Source organism: Dermochelys coriacea, chromosome 7, assembly GCF_009764565.3.
Source record: "Dermochelys coriacea isolate rDerCor1 chromosome 7, rDerCor1.pri.v4, whole genome shotgun sequence".
Classification (NCBI taxonomy): domain Eukaryota; kingdom Metazoa; phylum Chordata; order Testudines; family Dermochelyidae; genus Dermochelys; species Dermochelys coriacea.
This window is the reverse complement of record NC_050074.1, coordinates 81,991,876-82,014,117: the sequence shown is the minus strand read 5'-3', so window position 1 is coordinate 82,014,117 and position 22,242 is coordinate 81,991,876. Positions and strand designations below refer to the sequence as shown.

General features: G+C 39.6%; 1 protein-coding gene across 4 annotated transcripts in view; it reads left to right on the top strand.

The window, feature by feature from the left end:
- The window catches only part of DNA2 (DNA replication helicase/nuclease 2), a 37,512-nt gene that overhangs the window by 7,046 nt on the left and 8,224 nt on the right, over window positions 1-22,242 (top strand). For 3 of the 4 annotated variants that reach the window (XM_043519325.1, XM_043519326.1, XM_038409303.2), the window contains 15 exons: window positions 2,724-2,907; window positions 3,497-3,642; window positions 5,872-6,003; window positions 7,089-7,308; window positions 8,019-8,136; window positions 8,481-8,646; window positions 10,187-10,381; window positions 11,629-11,856; window positions 12,594-12,710; window positions 12,804-12,913; window positions 15,077-15,186; window positions 15,977-16,201; window positions 18,242-18,435; window positions 18,535-18,624; window positions 18,721-18,922. In XM_043519325.1, coding sequence (XP_043375260.1) covers window positions 2,724-2,907; window positions 3,497-3,642; window positions 5,872-6,003; window positions 7,089-7,308; window positions 8,019-8,136; window positions 8,481-8,646; window positions 10,187-10,381; window positions 11,629-11,856; window positions 12,594-12,710; window positions 12,804-12,913; window positions 15,077-15,186; window positions 15,977-16,201; window positions 18,242-18,435; window positions 18,535-18,624; window positions 18,721-18,922 — 2,437 coding nt within the window. The remainder of the gene's footprint in view (window positions 1-2,723; window positions 2,908-3,496; window positions 3,643-5,871; window positions 6,004-7,088; window positions 7,309-8,018; window positions 8,137-8,480; window positions 8,647-10,186; window positions 10,382-11,628; window positions 11,857-12,593; window positions 12,711-12,803; window positions 12,914-15,076; window positions 15,187-15,976; window positions 16,202-18,241; window positions 18,436-18,534; window positions 18,625-18,720; window positions 18,923-22,242) is intronic. The other variant, XM_043519327.1, reaches the window with a different exon arrangement.

Here is a 22,242-nt window from a genome sequence, read left to right as displayed (position 1 = left end):
TTTTCACTAGGAGGGTGGTGAAGCACTGGAATGGGTTACCTAGGGAGGTGGTGAAATCTCCTTCCTTAGAGGTTTTTAAGGTCAGGCTTGACAAAGCCCTGGCTGGGATGATTTAGTTGGGGTTTGGCCCTGCTTTGAGCAGGGGGTTGGACTAGATGACCTCCTGAGGTCCCTTCCAACCCTGATATTCTCTGATGCTATGAATACTGTAGTGCAATCTCTTTGTCATGAAAGATGAACTTACAAATGTAGAATTATGTACAAAAAATAACTGCATTCAAAAATAAATGTAAGACTTTAGCGCCTACAAGTCCATACAGTCCTACTTCTTGTTCAGCCAATTGCTCAGACAAACAAGTTTGTTTACGTTTGAAGGAGATAATGCTGCCTGCTTCTTGCTTACAATGTCATCTGAAAGTGAGAACAGGCCTTCGCATGCCACTTCTGTAGCCGGCTTTGCAAGGTATTTACGTGCCAGATATGCTAAACATGCATATACTCCTTTATGCTTCGGCCACCAATCCAGAGGACATACTTCCATGCTGATGACACTCGTTAAATATATAATGTTAATTCCTTGGGGGAGAATTGTATGTCTCTTGCTCTGTTTTACCTGCCTTCTGCCATATATTTCATGTCATAGGAGTCTCGGACCCAGCACATGTTGGTCATTTTAAGAACACTTTCACCGCAGATTTTACGCAACACAGAGCGGGTACCCGTGTGAAATTTCTAAATATAGGTACAGTATTCAACCCAAGCATTAAGACTCTGAAGTGCTTTCCGAAATTTGAGGGATGAGGTGTGGCGCATGCTTTCAGAAATCTTAAAAGAGCAACACTCCAAAGCGGAAACTATAGAACTTGAACCACCAAAAAAGAAAATCAACCTGCTGGTGGCATCTGACTCAGATGATGAAAATGAACACGCGTTGGTCCGTACTGCTTTGGATCGTTATCGAACAGAACCTGTGAATCTTTAACGCATCTGGCACGTAAATATCTTGTGACGCCAGCTACAACAGTGCCATGCGAACACATGTTCTCACTTTCAGATGACATTGTAAGCAAGAAGTGGGCAGTATTATCGCCTGCAAATGTAAACAAACTTGTTTGTCTGAGCAATTGGCTGAACAAGAGGTAGGACTGCGTGGACTTGTAGGCGCTAAAGTTTTACGTTGTTTTATTTTTTTAATGCAGTTATTTTTTGTACATAATTCTAAATTTGTAAGTTCATCTTTCATGATAAAGAGATTGCACTACAGTACTTGTATAAGGTGAACTACAAAATACTATTTTATTTTTATATTTTTATTACAAATATTTTCACTGTAAAGTGAGCACTGTACACTTTGTATTCAGTATTGTGATTGAAATGAATATACTTGAAAATGTACAAAAACTTCCAAAAATATTTAAATTTCAATTGGTATTCTATTTAATAGTGCAATTAAAATGGCGATTAACAGCAATTTTTTGTTAATCACATGACTTAACTGTGATTAATCGACAGCCATAGTTCTTTACTATCTTAAAGATGAAAACAAAATTCGGAATATATTATCTTAATACATTAATATAACATCAACTTAATATATGACTTAATATGATATCAACATGTTAGTGTCTTTTATTAATCTTCAGAGCAGCTGGTATCAAATGTCAATTATCTTCTAGTCTTGACATCATTTTGTCATGGCTTAATACTCTAACAAACATGCAAAATGGTGGAACTGTAAATGTGCAGTTTTATGTGCTAATTGCAGCAGTTAGTGCTGACCCAGGTTTGTGCTAATTGAACTGATGACATGGCTTCCAGGAACACTGATTCTGTAAAGTATGTAGGTTGCACATTTCTCAAGATATACAGTCTCAGTAAGAATAACCATGTCATAAACTGAGTTTCATTTCAGATCACTAAATTTGAGAGTAGCTGTTCAGGGGAAAATAGAGCAGAACTAGATTAATGCAGAATCCCTATCCCCTGGATTTCATGGGCTCAGTTTGTGGGAGCTCTACTCCAGATGCTAAAGTTGGCAAACTTCAGTTATATGAAGATAGGGCAATGCCAAAAAGCTATCACTTAAAATAAGTTAAAGATGGGCTTTCAAGAAGAGGAAAGCTTACGGTAGAGAATTAAAATCTTGGTTGGGATCGGACACTTTGAGTGTGATTGCTTTTATAAGGGGCACTGTTCTCAGTACGTCGTCCTGATTCTGTTCTATTCTGAAGTCACTATTGCAGTTCTTCTTAAAAATTTATCTTAGCCTCATTTGAGAGCAGAATCTATGTAGAACTGATAAAAATCTTGCAGAATTCTATTTGACGTTACTGTAAAGGAGTAGAAAGTCAATTCTGTACAAAGTCCATGATCATGTACAAGATCTGAGTGCAAAATATACTGGATTAGTTTGTGAGACTGCTGTTGGTGGGGTTTGAATTATTTGAGTATGTGTGTGTTGTCTGTAACATGGAAATTTGTGCAATTTTTTTTTTAGAATATGCTCTCTCAAATGTTAAGATACTGTTTCTGTAACAAATCAGTGAAAATCATGCTTGTTTTACTAGTGTAAAGTGCTTTTTATTTAATTTGTTTTCAGTAGTTTCTCCAGGCTGACTTTTTGAAAAATTGGATGGCTTACTCTGATTTTGGAATATAAACTTCATTTCTAATATATCCGTATGTCTTGCAAATGGTTATTGCAATTTGTAATTGCTTTATAGGTATTCTGTTCCAGTAGTTGCAGGAGACATCGTTCACTTAGAAGGAGATTATCATTCTGGGACCTGGATAATAAATAGAGACTCTGGATACCTAATTCTGTACCCAGATTTGCTGCTTTCTGGCACTACAGTGTCAAATAGTATTCGATGTATGAGAAAAGCAGTACTGAGTGAAAAGTTCAGGGTGAGTGTGGAAACCATGGAATATAAAACATCTTAAAACTAGTGACAGATCACTAAAAAAAGTCCATGCTTTGGAGAAGGGACATGAAAATTGGCAGATAGTGGCGTTTGTCTGGGTTGTGCCTTTTGCCATCCAAGTGAAAATCTGCTGAAATTTGGCCAAGTTATAAGCCTTTGAAAAAAACCTTAGTTTGCACATTATCAGAGACTTTGTGGCGCTTTGCAACCAAGTTCACTGGAAAATTCCTTGCATACAGAGCACAGTGCTGAGCAGGACTTTACCTGTAATTGCAGCTTTGGGCTGCTTCAAGCCAGGGTTGGATCCAGGCGCAGGAACTAAAAGCAGGGAGAATCTTCCTGTTCTCTCCCTATTGCCTCCCAGGCAGCATGGGTGAGGAAGCAGCCTGATTTGAATGCAGAGGGGTGGGGAGAGTTCACGATTCCATTCTAGTGGACTGAGGAGAGGCTGATCCCAACTTCTGGCAGCAGCATTCAAGGGTTGGTGGTGCTAGAATGAACCTGCTGCTGCCGGCGTGGGGGAGGGGTGTGCTAGTTGTGATTTTTTTTTTTAATTGATTTTCCCCTTGTAGAGTTGTGAGTCCAGTTCACGGCAGATGCTGATTGGTACAATCCTTCATGAAACTTTCCAGCAAGGAGTAACAAATAACTTTGCACAAGAAAAACTACAAGAACTTGCCTTCAGAACTGTCCATGGACCAAAGTATCTAAAAGAAATGTAAGTGACATTGCAGATATCTGTGTCTAGATTTGAAGGATGGAAGAAAATAATTCTGTTTTCCAGTTGAAGTGTCTATGGTGCAGTAACTCTTTTAAAGTGCAGGATATTCAGAAGCAGGATTATTAATTCAAGAATATTCCACCAAATAATCTTTGTGTTTGTAGAAAGTGTTCATGTTTTTTTATAAAGACACTTCCTTGTCTGAGAGTAAAATATTTTATTTAAATTGAGTTAAGCAACTGAATAAGCTGTACAAAACCATAGCCACTCAGGAGAGAGGTGAGGAAAATTATTCTTTTGGCAGGGTGGGCAAGTGGAACTTTTTGGCCTGGGCTATTAGATTTTCACAAGTTTTCCAAACCTGAGCTAAACGTGACACAAACAATTTAAAAAAAATACTCAACTGACAAAGCAGTGAGGCCAATTTTTTTATTTTTTTTTTTTTTAAGATTACTAATCTAATTATTTTATACCACTCATCTTAGCTTCTAACTAGAAACGCTAACAGTTACAAAATGGGAGTTTGGGAATTGAAGAGAGATTTCTGTATTTGTGGCCAAAAGCAAAATGATTAGACTCTACATTTTGCTCTGAAGGCCATCAGATTTGTGATGATGCTAATCTTAAGACTTTGATTAACTTTGCTACAAAGTCCATCAATCATGAATAAGGCTCTGTGTTTGTCATAGAGGTCATGGAAGTCATCAATTCTGTGACTTTCCGTGACTTCTGCAGCAGCCCCGTGCATCAGGCCCAGGAGCTGCCTGAGCAGCGCGGGAGTTCCCAGGTCAGTCGCACTAGCTGTTGCTTGAGCAGTCTCTGCGCCGCCCCTCTTTTTCCCCTCCCCGTGCCCCAGCAGCAGGAATTTGGGTGTGGGGGGCTCCCCTACTGCCACATGCTGCCTCTGCTGGCAGCCAGGTACCGCGCCCACAGCTCCCGCTGGCCACGGTTCCGAGCCAATGGGAGCTGCAGAACTGGGGCTTGGGTGGAGTGGAGGCAGCATATGGAGCTCTAGAGAGCTGGGGCCATTGCTTCCTTGGAGCTGAGTAAGGAGCCTGCCCCAGCCCCACCAACCCCCCCCAGCACCTGCGGCACCACCCGATCACCTGCGCCTCCCTTCCCAGCACCCGGGGTGCTTTCCCAGGCTGCACTCCCATCCCCAGCACCCGGGGCCGTGACTTGCCCCAGAGCACCTGTGCCCCCTCCCCAGCATGTGTGGCACCCACCAAACCCCCTCTCCCCCAGTTTTAGTCAGGGGTATTTTTAGTAAAAGTCTTGGACAGGTTGGTAGCCTGTGAATTTTTATTTACTGCCCGTGACCTATCCATGACACTCTTCTTAAAAATACCTGTGACTAAAATGTAGCCTTAATTATGAACTTAAGTTGTGCGGAAAGTACTTTGTAAATCACAGGCTGCGGGAAAAATTTCAATGGTCACTTGTCCATGCACAGTTAGAAGTTCAAATGTACTGAACTGTTAAGAAATATATTTGTCCCAATTCTCAGATTGGGATCTTATTCTCCCATGTGAATTAACCATAGCAGCAATATTTCATTTTATCTGAAGGTATTTTTTGCTCTTCTACTTGCTCTGTTGGCAGCTATTGTGGCAGGTTTCTTGATTGTTAGTGGTTTTTTTTTTGTATCTTCCTTCAGTTCTTTTAGTGTCTAATTTTGTCATTGCTTTAAAATAAACTGAAATGCCATTCCTATCACTCTGAGCTTGAATTAAAATTGAGACCATGTAATTCAATTTAAGTAATTCTAATGCATGAATAAACTTAAGGATAATGGCTGTCAGGTTTGAAATCTAGACCTGATAATACAGAATACAACTAATCTAGTCCTTACTTGGTGCTGCCTAGCATAAAGGTTCATAGTCCCCTTTGAAGCCTTTCCTTATGTTTTTAACTGAGGTTAATATTTAATAAACTACTTCAGAGTGCACAAATATTTGTGTGTAAATCTTTCAGCAGAGACTTAAGTAATTTTTCTTTTTATAGCGGTTTATAACTGTCTCAGATGCTCCATTATTGCACACTCTTAACTTCACATAGTGAGCAATCCCACAATGCAGAAAGTTCAACACTTTTGTGTAAGTCTTTTGAAAGATGGAGGTCCCAGTAAACTAGATTGCATATTCAGTTTTGAGTCTATTTTCCTTCACCCCATATCGTTCCTTATTTTCTACGTAGTACTTAACGTGTATGGGTTCACTTGTACAGGTACTACTTAAATCTGAAACAAGAAGAAATCATGCAAGAGATAGAAGAATATCTTCCATCAATTTCTAAATGGGCAGAAGACTTCATGCACAAACCTAGTCAAGCTAACCACAACAAAATGCAGATAAAACTGTAAGAAACCATTACTTTCACATTAAAAACCTGGTTTATTGTTACCTAGCAAAGATGTTGCTAGTGAAATTACTTAACTTTGTCTCATTAATTTGTTCATCTGAATTTTAAAGCAAAATCCTTTATTCCTTTCTGCGTTTATTGATGTGGAGCTGACTCATGGCCTCGCTGCCTAGAAAGTTGGCCTTGTTAAGCAAATAATGACTTGGTCCACAGAGAGCTGCTTGTTTAGCTGCAGCGGCATTGATTGGGAAACAATATTACAAATATTACAGGTATCCATGGTGATGGAGAATGGATCTTGTAGAAATAACACCTTTTGTTCTTAAAAAGATTCTAGTCACAGTAGTCAGTGTTGGCCAATTCACAGAGCAGAAATTTTGGCACTGGAAGAACTAGCTTATTTTATCAATTGACTAAGCTATAAAAATATATATAGTTAAGAGTGAAAATCTGGCTTTCATCATACTTGCTCATTGCAAAGTTTTCTTTCTGTCCATGCTTCTCTGCCATTTGGCTGCCTGCTCCCATGGATGTGATGGCCAGTCACCTGGTCCTCTATTTCCTTCATAGTTTAAATTGGCACTGTTGAGGAATAAAAGTGCTTTTTAAATAGTATTAACTTCAAGGTAACTTTTTAAAAGGTTAAATATTTTGAAGATCAAATAAGGCATGTCCTTTTTCAGAAGGAATTCATGACACTTTAAATTATGTTTTTGCACATCTGTAACATTTAAATTTAATTTTTAAAAATATAACTTCTTCAGACTGAGTAATTACCACATCAGTGTACAATTTAAGGTAGTCTTTTGAGTTGAGGCCTGATCCATATATAGAAGGTTTGCTTGAGTGGGCCGTAACACTCTATCTTAAATTAATGGCTAATACTACACACGTAAATATTTTTGCCATTGCAGTGCATGCACACTAATAGAAGTTCCCTGTGAAGATTTAAATCTTTGGAATTCTCATGAGTACCTGTTTAGAAAGATGCAGCAGCTTCTATCTGTTTCTAAAGTAGTCTTGTAACTCTTCAGGTGATAAAGTTGTTTTTTTTTTTAAATTTTGTTTTGCTTTCCTCGTAGACCAAGTGATGGAAAAATAGAAGATTTATCTTGTAATATTGAAGTTACAGAGTTCCTGGATATTGAAGAGAATATTTGGTCTCCCAGGTTTGGATTAAAGGGCAAGATTGATGTTACAGTTGGTGTGAAAATACACCGCAAGTCTGGAACGCAATATAAGATAATGCCATTGGAGCTTAAAACTGGCAAGGAATCTAACTCCATAGAACACAGAAGTCAGGTAGAAACGTTTAAATGTTCAGCATACACAATTGTCATATACTTGTTTGTACTTCGTTTAATAAATGATGGCTGAACCAGTTTATATGTAATATAATTAGGTATTATGGATGGCTTATGATGATCTCAAACCTGTATTTATGAATGAGGAATGTGGAAGTGTTTACAAACTACCACCTTCAAGCAAAGGTTCAGATTTCCATAAGGGAGTGAGGAGGTAATCTCAATGAGTAGCCCCAAGGGAGGAAACCAGGATCATTGTGTGGAGACTCTGTATCTTTGACCTTGCAAAACCTTCCACAAAGGCTCTAGGGAAGAGAGAATATAGCTTGAAATTGTGTTATCTTTCAAGAGATTTCCGCAGGGTTGGATGGGTAACTATTCATTCCTCCGTAGCTGATACCTCAGAGAGGCCTCTTCAGGGTCCAGAGATGGGGAGGTATAATATTGCAGAGGTGGCAGAGTTATGGGTATTTACTTCCTGCATCACCAACTAAATAAGCATTTCTCAAATTTCAACTTTTTTAGAGATTTTTCTTATCGAAGAAATCTTTAATGGAAAAACATCAATTAGATGACAAGCATTTATTCTTTGTAATCTTGTTGGCAATGATAAGGCTGTTTATCTGTACAACCTTAACATATTCACATGACTTATGCATATTATGTAAATATCAAAATACACTTTAATATATTTTTAAATGTCTTCAGGTTGTTCTGTACACCTTGTTGAATCAAGAACGAAGAGTGGATCCTGAAGCTGGATTTCTTCTGTACCTTAAAACTGGCAATATGTATCCCGTGTCTGGCAATCGTATGGATAGGAGAGGTGGTTTTTCCCAGAAACAGTGCTTAACTATCTTAATTTATAAGAAGTTTTTTCCACATTAATGGTTATTACATTGTTCACTCTTGAAAATATTGATACTGGTTGATGTACCACTTCCAGGAACTAGTAAACAGTGTTGAGATAAGTTCTTTGTTTTGACAAGAATGCTTAATCTTCCTGAAATAATTTTGGATATTAAAAATGTACACTACACCAAAAATATCTTTATGATCAATACTGTTTGTGCTGTATACGTGCCCATTGCTTGGAGCCCCAAATCAATTAATAAATATTGTTAACTCTGAAAGACTAGCTCACATTTCTTTTCTTTTTTTCCTTTACAGAATTACTAAAGCTAAGAAATCAGCTGGCCTTTTACTTATTCCACAGTATGTGTAAATCTGCCCTGGGAAATAAGCAAACACAACTTGCCTCTTTGCCTCCTGTAATTGATGATAGTCGGGCCTGTAAATATTGCTCACAAATGCACAACTGCTTTCTTTATAGCAGGTAAAAGAAACTTTCAGACTTTGGATAGTAAACACTTAATTTGTTTTTTTAAAAAAAACAAAACCCAAAAACTAAACAGTGTTGGATTTTCTGTGGTGATTTCAGTGTTGATTAACGCTTGCCTTTGGTATGCAATGACTTTCTCCAAAGATAAGTATTGTTCCATTGATTCTTCCCCAGCCTTGACAATTTAAGAACCTGTTCCTGCAGAGGCTTACCCAACTGCTTATCTTTACACTCTGTGAGTAGTCCCACTGAAGTCATATACCCAAACCTTTGCAGGGTTGGGATCTAAATTTGTGATTATGTTAAGGCTTGCCTACACAGGGAATTGACTATCATAGCTATAAGAGGAATAATTACACCAGAATGGCATCCACACGGGAGTTATGCTGGCGTAACTATACTTATATAATTACTCTGCTAGAGCTATACTAGAAAAATTTCCCACATAGACAAACCCTTAGTTACTGTTTAGTGCATCCAACTTCTGAAATTTTTCTGTACTTAGTTTTAAAAGTTGAATTTTTAATAACAAACTTTGATTTTTCTTTTGCCTGTCCAACAGTATTGAACTTTATATTTGTTTTATCATGATAAAAGAATACAATTAAAGTTAGTCTCAAAGATATTAAATGGGTTTTCAATAAATTAACTTTTATTAATTATAATTTAAAAAATTCAGATTATTTACATCATTTATAAGCGTTGAGTGTAAGAGAGTAGGAGGAGTAAAAGGAGATTACCCCTAAACATAGTGGCCAAAACTGTATGCCTAAAATTATATGGTGGGGAGATCTGGCCCCACTTGCCTACACACTAAGTTTTCTAAACTTAAATCACCTGTGCCCCTGTGATATTTTCCTTTTTAAATTCAGTCTTGTAGTGTCGTCCAATAAAGACCATCTTAAAGCTACCTGACATTTTTAGTTAGGTTAAAAATTGTTTCCTTTCAGAAGTGTTGTTTTCACACATGACACTATACCAAAAAGTCTACAGGTATTGCATTTGAAACAGTTGTGGGGGTGAGTCCATTATATATGCTATGTAAGTATATATGTACATTAAATAAGATAAGGGGATTTCACATTCATAAGACAAAATAATGCTATATTGGTCAATATAGTCTTCAGATTCTTTACACAGTCGTGGCTCATTTTGTAAATAGAGATAGCATTCTTTATGTAGAGGACAGAGAATATTATGCTTGAATTATTTGGAAAAAAACTGAACTTTTCATCTGTGGACACTCCAAATTATCACCGGGGACATCCAGTCACTAATATGAAAGTACTGATGTAAATAAGGGATGTAGGAACAGGTTCTGTATTTGGAATTTCATGCTCACATTTAAAGATTTGGATTAGGATGCTTTTCCCCTAGGTTTGATTTGTTCAAATAGATATTTTCATTTAGCTTTTGTGTTTTACCTTATGGAATAAATTCCATTGAATTTAGTAAGCAGATGTAGTCTTAGAAGAATATGACTTCTTTTTTTCCTTTTTTTTTTTTTTAACTTGATGCTTGCGTCTATTTTTAGAGCTGTAGAGCAACAGATGGACAATGTCCTTATTCCTCCGGCTGTGGTACCCATTATTGAAGAAGAGACCCAGCATCTGAAACCATCTCACTTACAATATTTCAGCCTGTGGTATCTGATGTTAACCTTGGAGTCACAGTGTGGAGAGGGCAAAAAGGGACGTAAAAATATATGGCTGATGCCTGCTTCAGAAAGGTAAGATGGAAGTGAGGGCATTGTCTATGGACAGCTCTTACCTGCTTAGTTTCTGGTAACTCGTGTCTCCTGCAAGAGACAAGATCTTTCTTTCAATACTTGGGTAAATATTCTGATTATACAGTTACTTGAGATACCAGGAAGTGCTTGTGTGGGTGGGTGGGTGGGGAGGGGATCTCTCAAAAGCATTGGGCTTGTACATCTGGTGGTATGGTATCACCAACCTGTTAAGTGCCTTCTTGGGGGAAGGAGGGGAACCATAAAAGACCCAGGAAGATGATGCTAAATTGTGCTTTATCTTCATTCTTATAAAATAAGATCACAATACTTTTACTAGCCTAACCTCCCTGATGTGTGCAGCTAGATGTCGTCTGCCACGCCAGCGCCTTGCGCTGCCTCCCTAAATCAAGGCCCTTATCAGGCTGTATTCTGCTCTGTGCCATATTGCTAGTACAGGCTGCTCCATAGGTGGCTGAAAGTGGACTGAAGGTTCATGGTAGTGCATCATTTCCTATTAAAATCTCACCAGCAGCCATGCATAACTTTATTGGTGAAATGCAGTAAGAGTTTGTTTTTGTTCGTTTTTTGTTTTTGTTTTTGTTTGTTTCAGTGAAGCATGGGCAGTAAGATTTGTTTTACTACTGAAGCGCTAAAAACCAAACTTACATTATAGTGCGATTCAACCTTTTGTTTCAGAATTTAATACTTTTGACTTATCTTGAGTAATCTCCACTGTGTTGAGAATCTGTAGACCACTTATCTGGGAGTTTCACAAAACAAGCCATGTACTTTTGTTTTGAAACCCACATATGCTTGCTTCCAGCTTTATCGCTTTCCCTTTTGGGAAACAACATCTGATAGGGTAGGATAGAAATGTATAGTATTCATTTTTTTTTTCCTTTTTTTTTTTTTTTTTTTTTTTTTCTTTTTAAGGCTAGAAGAGACCATTATGATCTAGACTGACCTGCATAACACACACCATGGAATTTCACCAATTAATTCCTGCTTCAATCCCCTAACTTATGGTTGCGATAGAATATATATTTTAGAAAGATATCCAGTCTTGAATTGATCAGGGCTTTGGAATGTAGCTAGTACATTTATCTTGAAGAAAAAGACAGCCAATATAGTCAAACAAAACTACTGTAAGACATAAAATGAATTGTATTAAATCTTAAATTGATACAAAGCTACTTCTAGAAAATTACTCAAGGTAGCTTACACTTTTACTTTTAATGTGTTCATAGAGAAAAGGCTGGAGACTGCATTGGAAATATGATCAGAGTTGAACATGTGCAGGAAGTTTCTGATGGACAATATCTACATTATTTCCAGCGTAAAAATGGTACCATGCCTGGAACAATCCTGTTGGTAGGAGATAGAGTTGTTGTGAGTGGAGAGAAGACATTACTTGGCTTGTCTGCTGGCTATGTTAAAGAGGTCAATGTGACAAAAATTTCCTGTTTATTGGACAGGTAATACGAACAGAAATATGGCCGTTTGAAAGGAAGTGTGTGTGCGCTTTTTTTACAATATAAAATTAAGCACACTTTGTTTGTTAAATGTCCACCATCATAAAAAAACAAAAGCCCCACACTAAATTCAAATAGCAAAACTTGGGCTAGGCCTGAGAACGTGTGTGTTTGTGTTTTTTGTTTTTTTTTTTTTTTTTTTTTTCCCCCCAGGGAGTTGTCCACCAATTACCTAGGCTGTTAGCTAATAAGCAAAATATTACAGCATGTTTTCAAGCTCCATCTATTTATGACAACAAAATGAAATGCTATTCATAGACTCTGTGGATCTTTATATTATATCATCCCTTTTCTTCCTTGAATGCAGTGGTGTTGGAATAATTTTTATAGTGGGAATGCTGAAAGCCATTGAATTAAACTATAAACCCTATATATGATGGAAACCACTTCAAGCCAGAAGGTGCTGCCACACCTCCAGTACTCCTAGTTCCAGCACCCTTGCTTGAATGCTTTCATCACCAGTGAAATGGGTACTACTGCTGATTTAAATGATCAGGCTTAAGAGTTCTCACCTTGCTGACATGAATAGGGATAGTTTTATTCCTTCTTGGAGCTATTGTTTCAGGCTGCCTGCATACATCAGGCAACATTACTAACAACAATGCCGTAGGATGTTAATAAGCAGATGTGAAAGCAAAGGCAATTATATTCCTGCTTATTATTCCTATTATGTCTTTCAGGAACTTATCTAAACTCCCTAAGGACACTATATTTAGGTTAGATCATGAAGAAGGAATTTCTGGTATTGATGCCCCCTTAAGAAATCTTTCTAAACTGATGGAGAATTCTTCTGCCAGGTTTGTAGAATTGAATTGTTTTCAATCTTATTTAGTGATTGTATAAATCTTCTCACTGATAGTAGTTTTGTCTAATTCCTTTTTTCTCCCTAGTGAAAAGCTTCGTAACTTAATAATTGATTTCCACGAACCACAGTTCATCCAGCACTTGAGCTCTGTTCTTCCTCCTGAAGCAAAGGAAACTGTTGCAAACATTTTAAAGGGTACAAATTATATTTAACTCATAGTAGCAGCTTAAATTATTCTTTATTTTTTGTGGGAATTCTTATATGCATTGACTGACATAATTAATCTGTTTAGAAATATACATGTAAAGTGCAAAGCACCTGGCACCTTACATCAATAAAATGTGAGCCTTTCCACTTTAAGGTTCGGATCTGAGCAACTCCAACTTGCCCTTATTTCTACTATTAAATTAGTCCTAAACCAGTAAAAAGGTATGCATTTCTTGTGCATTTAAGCTCTTTAGTTACTTCCTCTTGCTGACTATTGGATGGAGCAGGTTCAAGAGAGATTTACCTTTCACTAAAACATTCTCTGGGTTGGTAAAAGGGTATTAACTGTGAGAACAAACAACAAAAATGACCCTGTAGATTCTAATTTCTATAGGGGGTGGCAGAGAGAGAGGAAAATCACCTCAGGCTTTCTAGGTCAGAGGTGGGCAAACTATGGCTCATGGGCCACTGCCAGTGCGTGGGACCTTTCTGCCCAGCTCCTGGCCCAGGAGGTTAGCCCGCAGCACCTACCCCGGTGTCCCCCCACCCCCACAGCCTCAGGGCGCCGCTGATGCAATGCGCTGGGCAATGCAGTTGCAGAGCCGCTGCCTGACCTGGCACTCTGGGCAGCATGACTGTAGGGCTGCCAGCCACCGGCGCTCCAGGCAGCGCTGTAAGGGGGTAGGGGAGTACGGGGTGGTGGTCAGGGGGTGGGGCAGTCAGAGAGTGGGGAACAGGGGGGTTGGATGAGGCAGGGGTCCCGGGGGGGCAGTCAGGAAGGAGGTGGAGTAGTCAAGGGTATGGGTTCCGGGGGCAGTCGGGACAGGGAGAAGGGGAGGTTGGATGGGGCAGGGGTCCGGGGGGGTTGGATGGGGAAGTCAGGGTGGTTCCAGGGGTGGTCAGGGAGCAGGGAGTAGTGGATGGGGTAGGAGTCCTGGGGGGGCCATCGGGGTGAGAAGCGGTGGGGGTGGGGTGTCAGATAGGCGGGGGCCAGGCTGTGCCTGGCTGTTTGGGGAGACACAGACTCCTTTAACTGGCCCTCCATGCATTTTGGAAACCCAATGTAACCCTCAGGCCAAAAAGTTTTCCTGCCCCTGTTCTAGATCATAACCAACACTGGAAGCAAATTATGTAGCCACTGTGAAACACTGAGGTAGTGTTATGTACTTGTAGCAGTCCGTCCGCCCGTGTCCCCCTCCCCCATTATCTGTAGTGTCCAGGTGTTTTTCAGGAGTAGCCCTAGATACAGTACCTTGTAGTAATCTAGTCAAGGCTAAAAAAATTGTGTTTAAGGTCTGCATCAGATAGGAATGGGTACAGCCCCCTGGTTGACAGAAAAAGGGGTACGGGGAACAGAAGGAAGAAGAGCTGTGTGTACTTGAGAATTCAGAAGTCGTAATGGGTAAAAAAAAATGACTCTTAAGACTGCAAAACGCACCGATAAAGGTTGAAGATCATGACTTCTAGTAGAAAGTGCACTTGTAACATGTACCTATTAGTTTAAACATTTCTTCCTGCTTATCTGTTTCAACTGAGGCTTTGTCTACACTACCTTGCTTTTAGAGAGACAGCTGTGCCGCTAAAAGGTGTGCAGTGTAGCTGTTTGTTTGCAGAAGGAGAAAGCTCTCTTGCGGGGGGGGGACTTGGACCCCGTGATGAGCAACAGCGGCTTTGACAGCAGGAGAGCCCTCCTGCTGACAAAGTGCTGTTCGCAGTGGCACTTTTCGTTGGTCATTCGGGGGTTTGTTTGTTTTTCTTTTAACACCCCTGAACAACAAAAGTTTTGCTGACTAAGTTTCAGTGTAGACAAAGCCTGAGTTTTAACTTAGGCTGAAGAGCTTGCATCTGTTCTCTACTGGGAAAGTGAACTCTGTTCTAATGACGGGTTTCAGAGTAGCAGCCGTGTTAGTCTGTATTCACAAAAAGAAAAGCAGTACTTGTGGCACCTTAGAGACTAACAAATTTATTGGAGCATAAGCTTTCGTGAGCTACAGCTCACTTCATTGGATGCATTTCTGTTCTAATGTCTCACTTAAATAGCAAGATGCTCTGGCCTGCATCTTTTTATCTAAAAATATCTTTTTATCTAGTTCGGGTTGCATATAGAACTAACTACAGGTGTTTAACTTTTTTTTCTTTTTCTAATTGAAGGTCTGAATAAGCCTCAGAAACAGGCAATGAAACAAGTGCTACTTTCAAAAGATTACACGCTCGTCGTGGGGATGCCTGGAACAGGAAAAACTACTACAATATGTGCTCTAGTAAGACCATAATGTGACCTAATGTTAGAAGTAAATTGTTAATTTTAAAAGCTTGGAGGGCAAGCATCAAATAAGCTGTATATGACGCATCCTCTTCACAATTAAGGTTTATACAGGACTGCTGTCTGTGTCATTTACATGGAAATAAATATGGAGCCAGCTTTACGATAAAGAACATTAGCATTAGTAGAATGACAAAATGTATCCTTCGGGTCAAGTGGCGGGTGTGTGTATGGTGTGGTGGTTTGGTGTTGTGTTTTTTTTTTTTTTTTTTTTTTAAATCCCTTCCACCACTCCTGTCCTGGAGGTGGGTGATAACATATTAGTCACTTTACAATGTTTTAATGATGTTAAAATCCTTTGGCACCAGACTACAATAAAAACTTCCAATTTTGAAGCAGATCTGAGGTTTGGAAACAAGCACTTCATTAGCAGTAGTTCTGGTGTGAGATCCAAGGTTTGTCTGCACTGGGATAGTAAGTGCTTCTGTAGCTGAACTAGTGCAAACTCCTAGTGTTGGCCTGATTTACACTGGCGAAGCTTATCCCATACAAATTGTGCTGCACTGGTTAGAGACGGAGGGTTTACGCTGATGGGTAAAATCCCAGTGTAGACAAGGGCCTGCTTGGGAATCTTGTCCCCTCATCTGACTTTTTGGCTTCCTAGGTCCAACACCAATTTAGAAAAATGTAGATTAATTATCGTTTTTAGAAAGGAATTACTGATTCCTATGTTCATGATAATATCTGGGTTTTTCTTTTTTCTCTCCTTGCTACTCCTCCTCTTTTAGGTAAGAATTCTTTATGCCTGTGGCTTCAGTGTTCTGCTGACAAGTTTTACACACTCTGCTGTTGACAACATCCTGCTGAAGTTAGCCAGGTTCAAAGTAGGATTTTTGCGTTTGGGGCGAGCTCAGAAAGTTCATCCAGACATACGGAAGTTTACAGAGGAAGAAATTTGCAGATCCAAATCAATTAAATCTATAACTCATTTGGAAGAACTCTATAACAATCAAGTAAGAAAAATAACGTTCGGTAGTCCTGCAACATATTCAGGGCAATATAAATGAGTGTATCTATTACAAATGCTGTACAGAGACAAAACTTACCTAAGAAGTGTCTGGGTGGCTCAGTGATCAGAAATGAGACCCTCAATTTCTATCAATTCAAGTTTGGCCATTGTCTATTGTGAATCAGGTTACCATCTGAGTGGGTTTTTTGGGGGTGTGTGTGTGAAAAGGGGGGCATTTATCTTTCTTGTGTGAAATGAAATGAGCTGGTTAGTCATGGTTTGCTTCTATTTGATGTCCTATTGGTAGAATAGTAGTGTCTGAAGATCTTTTTGACTGAGGCCCCATTGTGTTGGACTAATACTATATATATATATATATATATATATATATATATATATACACACACACACACACACACACACACACACACACACACACACCACTAGGACTGTCATTGCCCCAGAGAGCTTACAGGAAGTGTTTACATCACAAAAAAACTCCATTAGTTGTCTTGTTGGTAGGCTCCGCAGGGAAGCAGAGGACTGAATTGATATGGGAAGTGGCTTGTGTTTATCATTGATCTCTTCAGTCAGGATGCAGTTAAGGCACGTGAGTTGGGGTGAGGAAGGTTGCACTGCCATTACCATGTCTGTATTTAATCTAGAGAACAGGGATACTGACACTTCCTGGAGGTACCCAGAGTTGATGCACTTTGCTACCACCTGCCCTTAGTGTGAAGAAGTCTTATTTGTGCCTGCCATGGGTCAGCACCTCCCCCCGCTCCCCCCAAGCCACTAGCAATAGAAACACTCCCCTCCAGGCTCCACTACCAAGCCCTCTGAGTGTGTCCTTAGAATGTTCAGCCCCTGGTCCATTGGACACTTGCAGCATATTCCAAAGAAACAGTACACCCCAATCTACCAGTTCTACCTCAGATTACTACTCTGCTTAACTAACGGCACTTATGTTTGATTTAATGGTAAATAAATCTGTGTTTCATAAAGCATAGCAATTGAAGTAATAGGAAGCAGAAATTTTGGAAACAAATGGTTACATACAAAAAATAACATACATTCTGAGCCTAGACTTGATTAACAAGATAGTCTCCTGTCTAGTAGAGTATTGCTCACCCAAAATCCTTGCAGTGTTACATAGCCAGCTGGCTGTGACCCTTGTTTCATGAGACAATTCTGCTATAAGTTTGCCTCCGTAGATGAAAGATTGTGTCTTGGGTTGCACTCCAAGTTATAGAGGATCAATCTTTTGTCTTGATTCATAAGCAAGACATCCCGTTGCTGTTTTTCTTCCTGTAGATTTCCTCTTGTAAAATTCACAATCTCTCAATGCGCATCTTGCTCAGTATGCAAATAGGCATACAGTGTATTGTAGGTATATAATACTCAAGTGGCCAGACAGGGAGATGGATGTCTGTTGTCTTGTGCCTGAAGAAGGGAATGTCTCTGAGATAGTCATTGTCTGGTGACCTGCCTTAGCTCTACAACTTTAAGAGCATTGTTTTCAGGATAGATATCAAACTCCTTAAATATTAGCCATACATATATTTTGTCAATGATTATGACAACCAACTTGGTTGACAAAAGATCTCCGATGCCACCCTTTCGTTAACTATTATGCAGATATCTGACCCAGTGGATCCCTGTACAACCTATGCACCCCGTACCTCCTGCCAGTTAACACCAAGTGGTCTCTGTCACAGACACCAGTCTCCAGGGCAGTCAGTCCAGCACCATTCACAAGTGCCATATTTGTTAATTTAAATTTAAAAATAGCATCCTAAACACTTGACAGGAATGAATCATGAACTGGATGCTAGTCTCTATATTCCAGAACTACTTTTGTTTTGTTTGTAAATCAGCATATTGTAAAGTTTTTGGATTTTTTATATATATATATTATTTTTTAAATGTAGCTTTATTTGATTAGAGGTCACAGACTGATTAATGTAGAAATTGTATTTAAAATATGAAATGGGAAAAGGGAAGAAAATGCCTTTTTATCTGTAAGATATGTCCAAATTTTCAGCCAGTAGTTGCAACAACGTGCATGGGAGTAAACCATCCAATTTTTGCTCGGAAACTGTTTGACTTCTGCATAGTGGATGAGGCTTCTCAAATAAGCCAGCCAATCTGCCTGGGGCCACTCTTCTATTCACGTAGGTTTGTGCTGGTAGGTGACCATCAACAGCTACCTCCACTTGTACACAACACAGAAGCAAGGTAAGATAAAATGCTATTGGAAAAACATAAAACGTGTGTGGTGCTGGGGCAACAAGTGGACTTTCAAGGCAGTGACTTGCACATTTGATTTTGTAACAGAGATCTTGGCATGAGTGAAAGTTTGTTTAAGAGACTGGAACAAAACAAGAATGCTGTTGTCCAGTTAACTGTGCAGTACAGAATGAATAGGTATTTAAAACTATTTGTCAGTTACTAGTGATTGAAATTTACATTTAAAAAAAATCTATAAGACTTGAAACTGCTTTTTGTTTTTAAACTCCATAGTAAAATTATGTCACTAAGTAACAAGTTGGTGTATGAAGGCAAACTGGAATGTGGCTCGGAGAAAGTGTCAAAAGCCATTGTTATCTTGCCAAACTTAAAAAACTTGAAGCTGGAACTGGAATTATTTGCAGATTCTTCAGAAACATGGTTGAAAGAAACATTTGAGCCCAACAATCCTGTGTGTTTTCTTAACACAGAGAAGGTAAACTTTGCTTGCATACTTACCTTTACCTTCATGCTATCGTGCCTTCAAAATACTGTATTATTTTTTATTTTAATGTTTGTAGTCCATATTTGCAATGTAGTTAAATTGTTTAAAGTTAATTCTTATGGCTTTTCCTTTTCAAACTTGTACAACTTAGAGTATAGGCAATGGTATGTAGTCTTAAAAAGAAAAGGAGTACTTGGGGCACCTTAGAGACTAACAAACTTATTTGAGCATAAGCTTTCGTGAGCTACAGCTCACTTCATCGGATGCATCCGGTGAAGTGAGCTGTAGCTCACGAAAGCTTATGCTCAAATAAGTTTGTTAGTCTCTAAGGTGCCACAAGTACTCCTTTTTCTTTTTTGCGAATACAGGCTAACACGGCTGCTACTCTGAAACCAGTCTTAAAAAGGGCTCTTCCAGTTGTATGCAAAGTGTTCCGAACTTTAAGTGCTGCATTAACTGAAATGTAGCCAAAAGACATACTCATCTTTGTATGCTTACACTTTTACAGCTACTGCTATAAGCACCACAATTCATGGTATACAGGCAAAAAGTCAGTTCAGAAGTTTGATCATAGGCTGTCTTGAAATGTTTAGCATCCAGCTTCTTTAACATTATGAAAAATCCTAGATGTGTTTTTGTTTTTTTGAACTGTACTAACGTCATTAATATTGAGACAAATCCTGCACTCAGTTACAAGAATGCAACATCAGTGACATTACTGGAAGTTGTGAATTTGTAACCAAATAGTATCCTTTTCTAACCCTTAGGAAATTGTTTCTGAAGGTTTTCCATGGGGCAGATATGAGTGACTTAGTGCAGGAGGATGACTGTTTCCAGCAGCAATGCAGATTGTGACGCTCGGGTTTTAGGGAATTCTTCACAAAATCTTTCTCTTTGGACTGTACTCACTACATAATCTGCCTTCCTTTGTTCTGTACCTGACCCTGGACTGGAAGCTAACTTGCAGGATGGAGTGAATTAATTTTGGAATGTGTGATGATCATTCAGGGGGACTGGAGATGGAATTATCTCCAGGGAAGGAAGGTGGCTGGATTGGAGCACTTCAGTGGTTGTGGGAGGAGGTTGAGTGTTGTGGGCAGAGAACTTTGTGCTCTATCCACTCTGCCACACTGCCTAAGGCTATGTCTACACTGCAAAATAAAATCACCCCCAATGAGGGGTGGTAGCTTTGTTGGTTGGAGAGCTCTCCCCAGCCAGACAAAGCACTGTCCACACCAGCACTTTTCATTGGTAAAACTTTAGTCAGTCAGCAAGTGGTGTGTGGTTTTGTTTTGTTTTTTGTTCCCCCCACGCCCTGACTGACACAAGTTTTACTGAAGAAAGTGCAATGTAGGTATAGCCTAAGCCCTGTAATGGAGGCAGCAGGGTGTAGTAGTTAGAGCAGGTTATTGGGAGTTGAGGACTTTAGAGTTTCTCATCTCTAAAACTGATTTTAGTCTCTTCCATATCACTGTACAATGGCTTTGCCAGTCTCCATGGCAATTGAAGGAAGTACAGATCTTTCCTCTGAGCCAGGGTTTGGTCGACTGCCCCTCAAAGAACTCTCCAGAATTTCCAGCCTCCAAGCAGTACAGACAGCAGACTCCAGATCTCCCTTCGTAGCACTTTCACAGGATCTTGTCCATGTCCCCTTCTCTGGTTGGCTGCCTGCCAGAAAATTTATCTAATTGTATCTCAATTTCTTCATTGGCTTTGAGGATTTTCTTAAAACTGTTAAAGAATATTTTTTGTTTGGCTTTCTGAGGAGAGTGTGAAGGTACAGCACCTCTCCTTCCCTCTTCTATGCCATTTCTGAAGGCTGCTGGAACTCTGCTTCAAGATGGCATGTGGTCAATCTCCATGCTAAGATGGTTGAGTTCCTTTTTAATTGTACATGAGTATATTGAATCCTTCCCCCAGTGGTGGTTTACTGCCTTCTACCCAGGGTTGTTTTTTCCTGACTGTTGCTTGCTTCTCAAGTAGTTTGAAAGAGAGAAGCTTTTCCTCCAGGAAATTCCTAAATTTCATTTATGCAGCCTAGTGTCTCCCACAATCCTGTGAAATCTGGGCTTTTCCCCTACCTTCTACAGTTCTGGAGATGGTTCAGCATCACAGTGTAGCCTGTGTTGTCTGTGCCTCCAGAACTCCTGATTCTGTGGCAGCAGTTAGCAATGGTTTGCTTTGCTGCTGACCAATTCCTTTGCTAACTTTGATTCTTAGTCTGTTTTCAGGAGTAATAAACTTCTCCTTTCCTGGATCAAGTAATTGGCAGCATGGTGGCCTCAGCTACGTGGATCTGCTTGCAAAGTACCTTCCCTCTGCTGCCCCTTAGGAAATAGGAGAGCTGTCCTGGAAACATAAGGCTAAATAAAAGCAGACCTCTATATTGAGGCAGCATTTACAATTGCTTCGGAGGACAATTATTCCACTCCTATTCGTAGCCATTTGACCCTGAGAAGCTGCAACTTCAATGCAGAAAAGCCTGATCAGAAGCTTCTGAGCATTTTTGGGGAGAGAATCTAAGGACAAGGTTGATGCTGTCTGCCTAGCTCTTGGGGGTAAGTTCTGCAAAAGACCCAGAAGGAAAAGCCCTTTTAGAATCCTTGAAGTCTCTTTTCTTAGCCCAAGATCCTGAAGGGGGTCCACAGCTCCCCCCAAGGCGAATCTGGGGATTCCTATGAACAGACCCCATCCCCCACGCTAAGGAACTGGAGACCCAAAAGGGAGGACACAGATGCATCTAGAGGATTCCAGGCTTTTGATAAAAAGGGCTGCAAGAGACCTTACCCCAGCCACAGCAATGCAGGAACCCCAGCAGAACAGGCAAAAAGAACCAAAACAAAGGAAGCATAAAAAGAAAAATATAAAATCTAAATTTCATCCTCTGGCACTCCTCCTCCTCCACTGAGGGAGAATTTTCTGATTCAGGCTTTGAGTAGAACAAGGAGAAAAAACAGCCAAGGTTTTTTCTCCAAGATGAATTTGCTACTGTGTGCAGGAAAATGGCATCTGCTGTACAGCTCCAACCAGATGAGGTGTTAGATGAGAATTCAAAGAGTGAATACCTGCCAGGGAAATCCCCACCTCAGAAAGCAAATTCCCATGCACCCTTCCTTTTGAAGATGTAATCAGGGATTAATGGTAACACCTTGATAAGAGAAAGCATACAAGCAAAACATGCACTTTGCATTTTTTTTACTGATGCTTTTTTTTTTTTAACAACTGTATTGATCAGAAATACTAAAGGTAGAGACCACCCTTAGGAGGAGTTTTTGGTTTTCTCAGCTGTTCTGAGCATCCATGGATGCTTC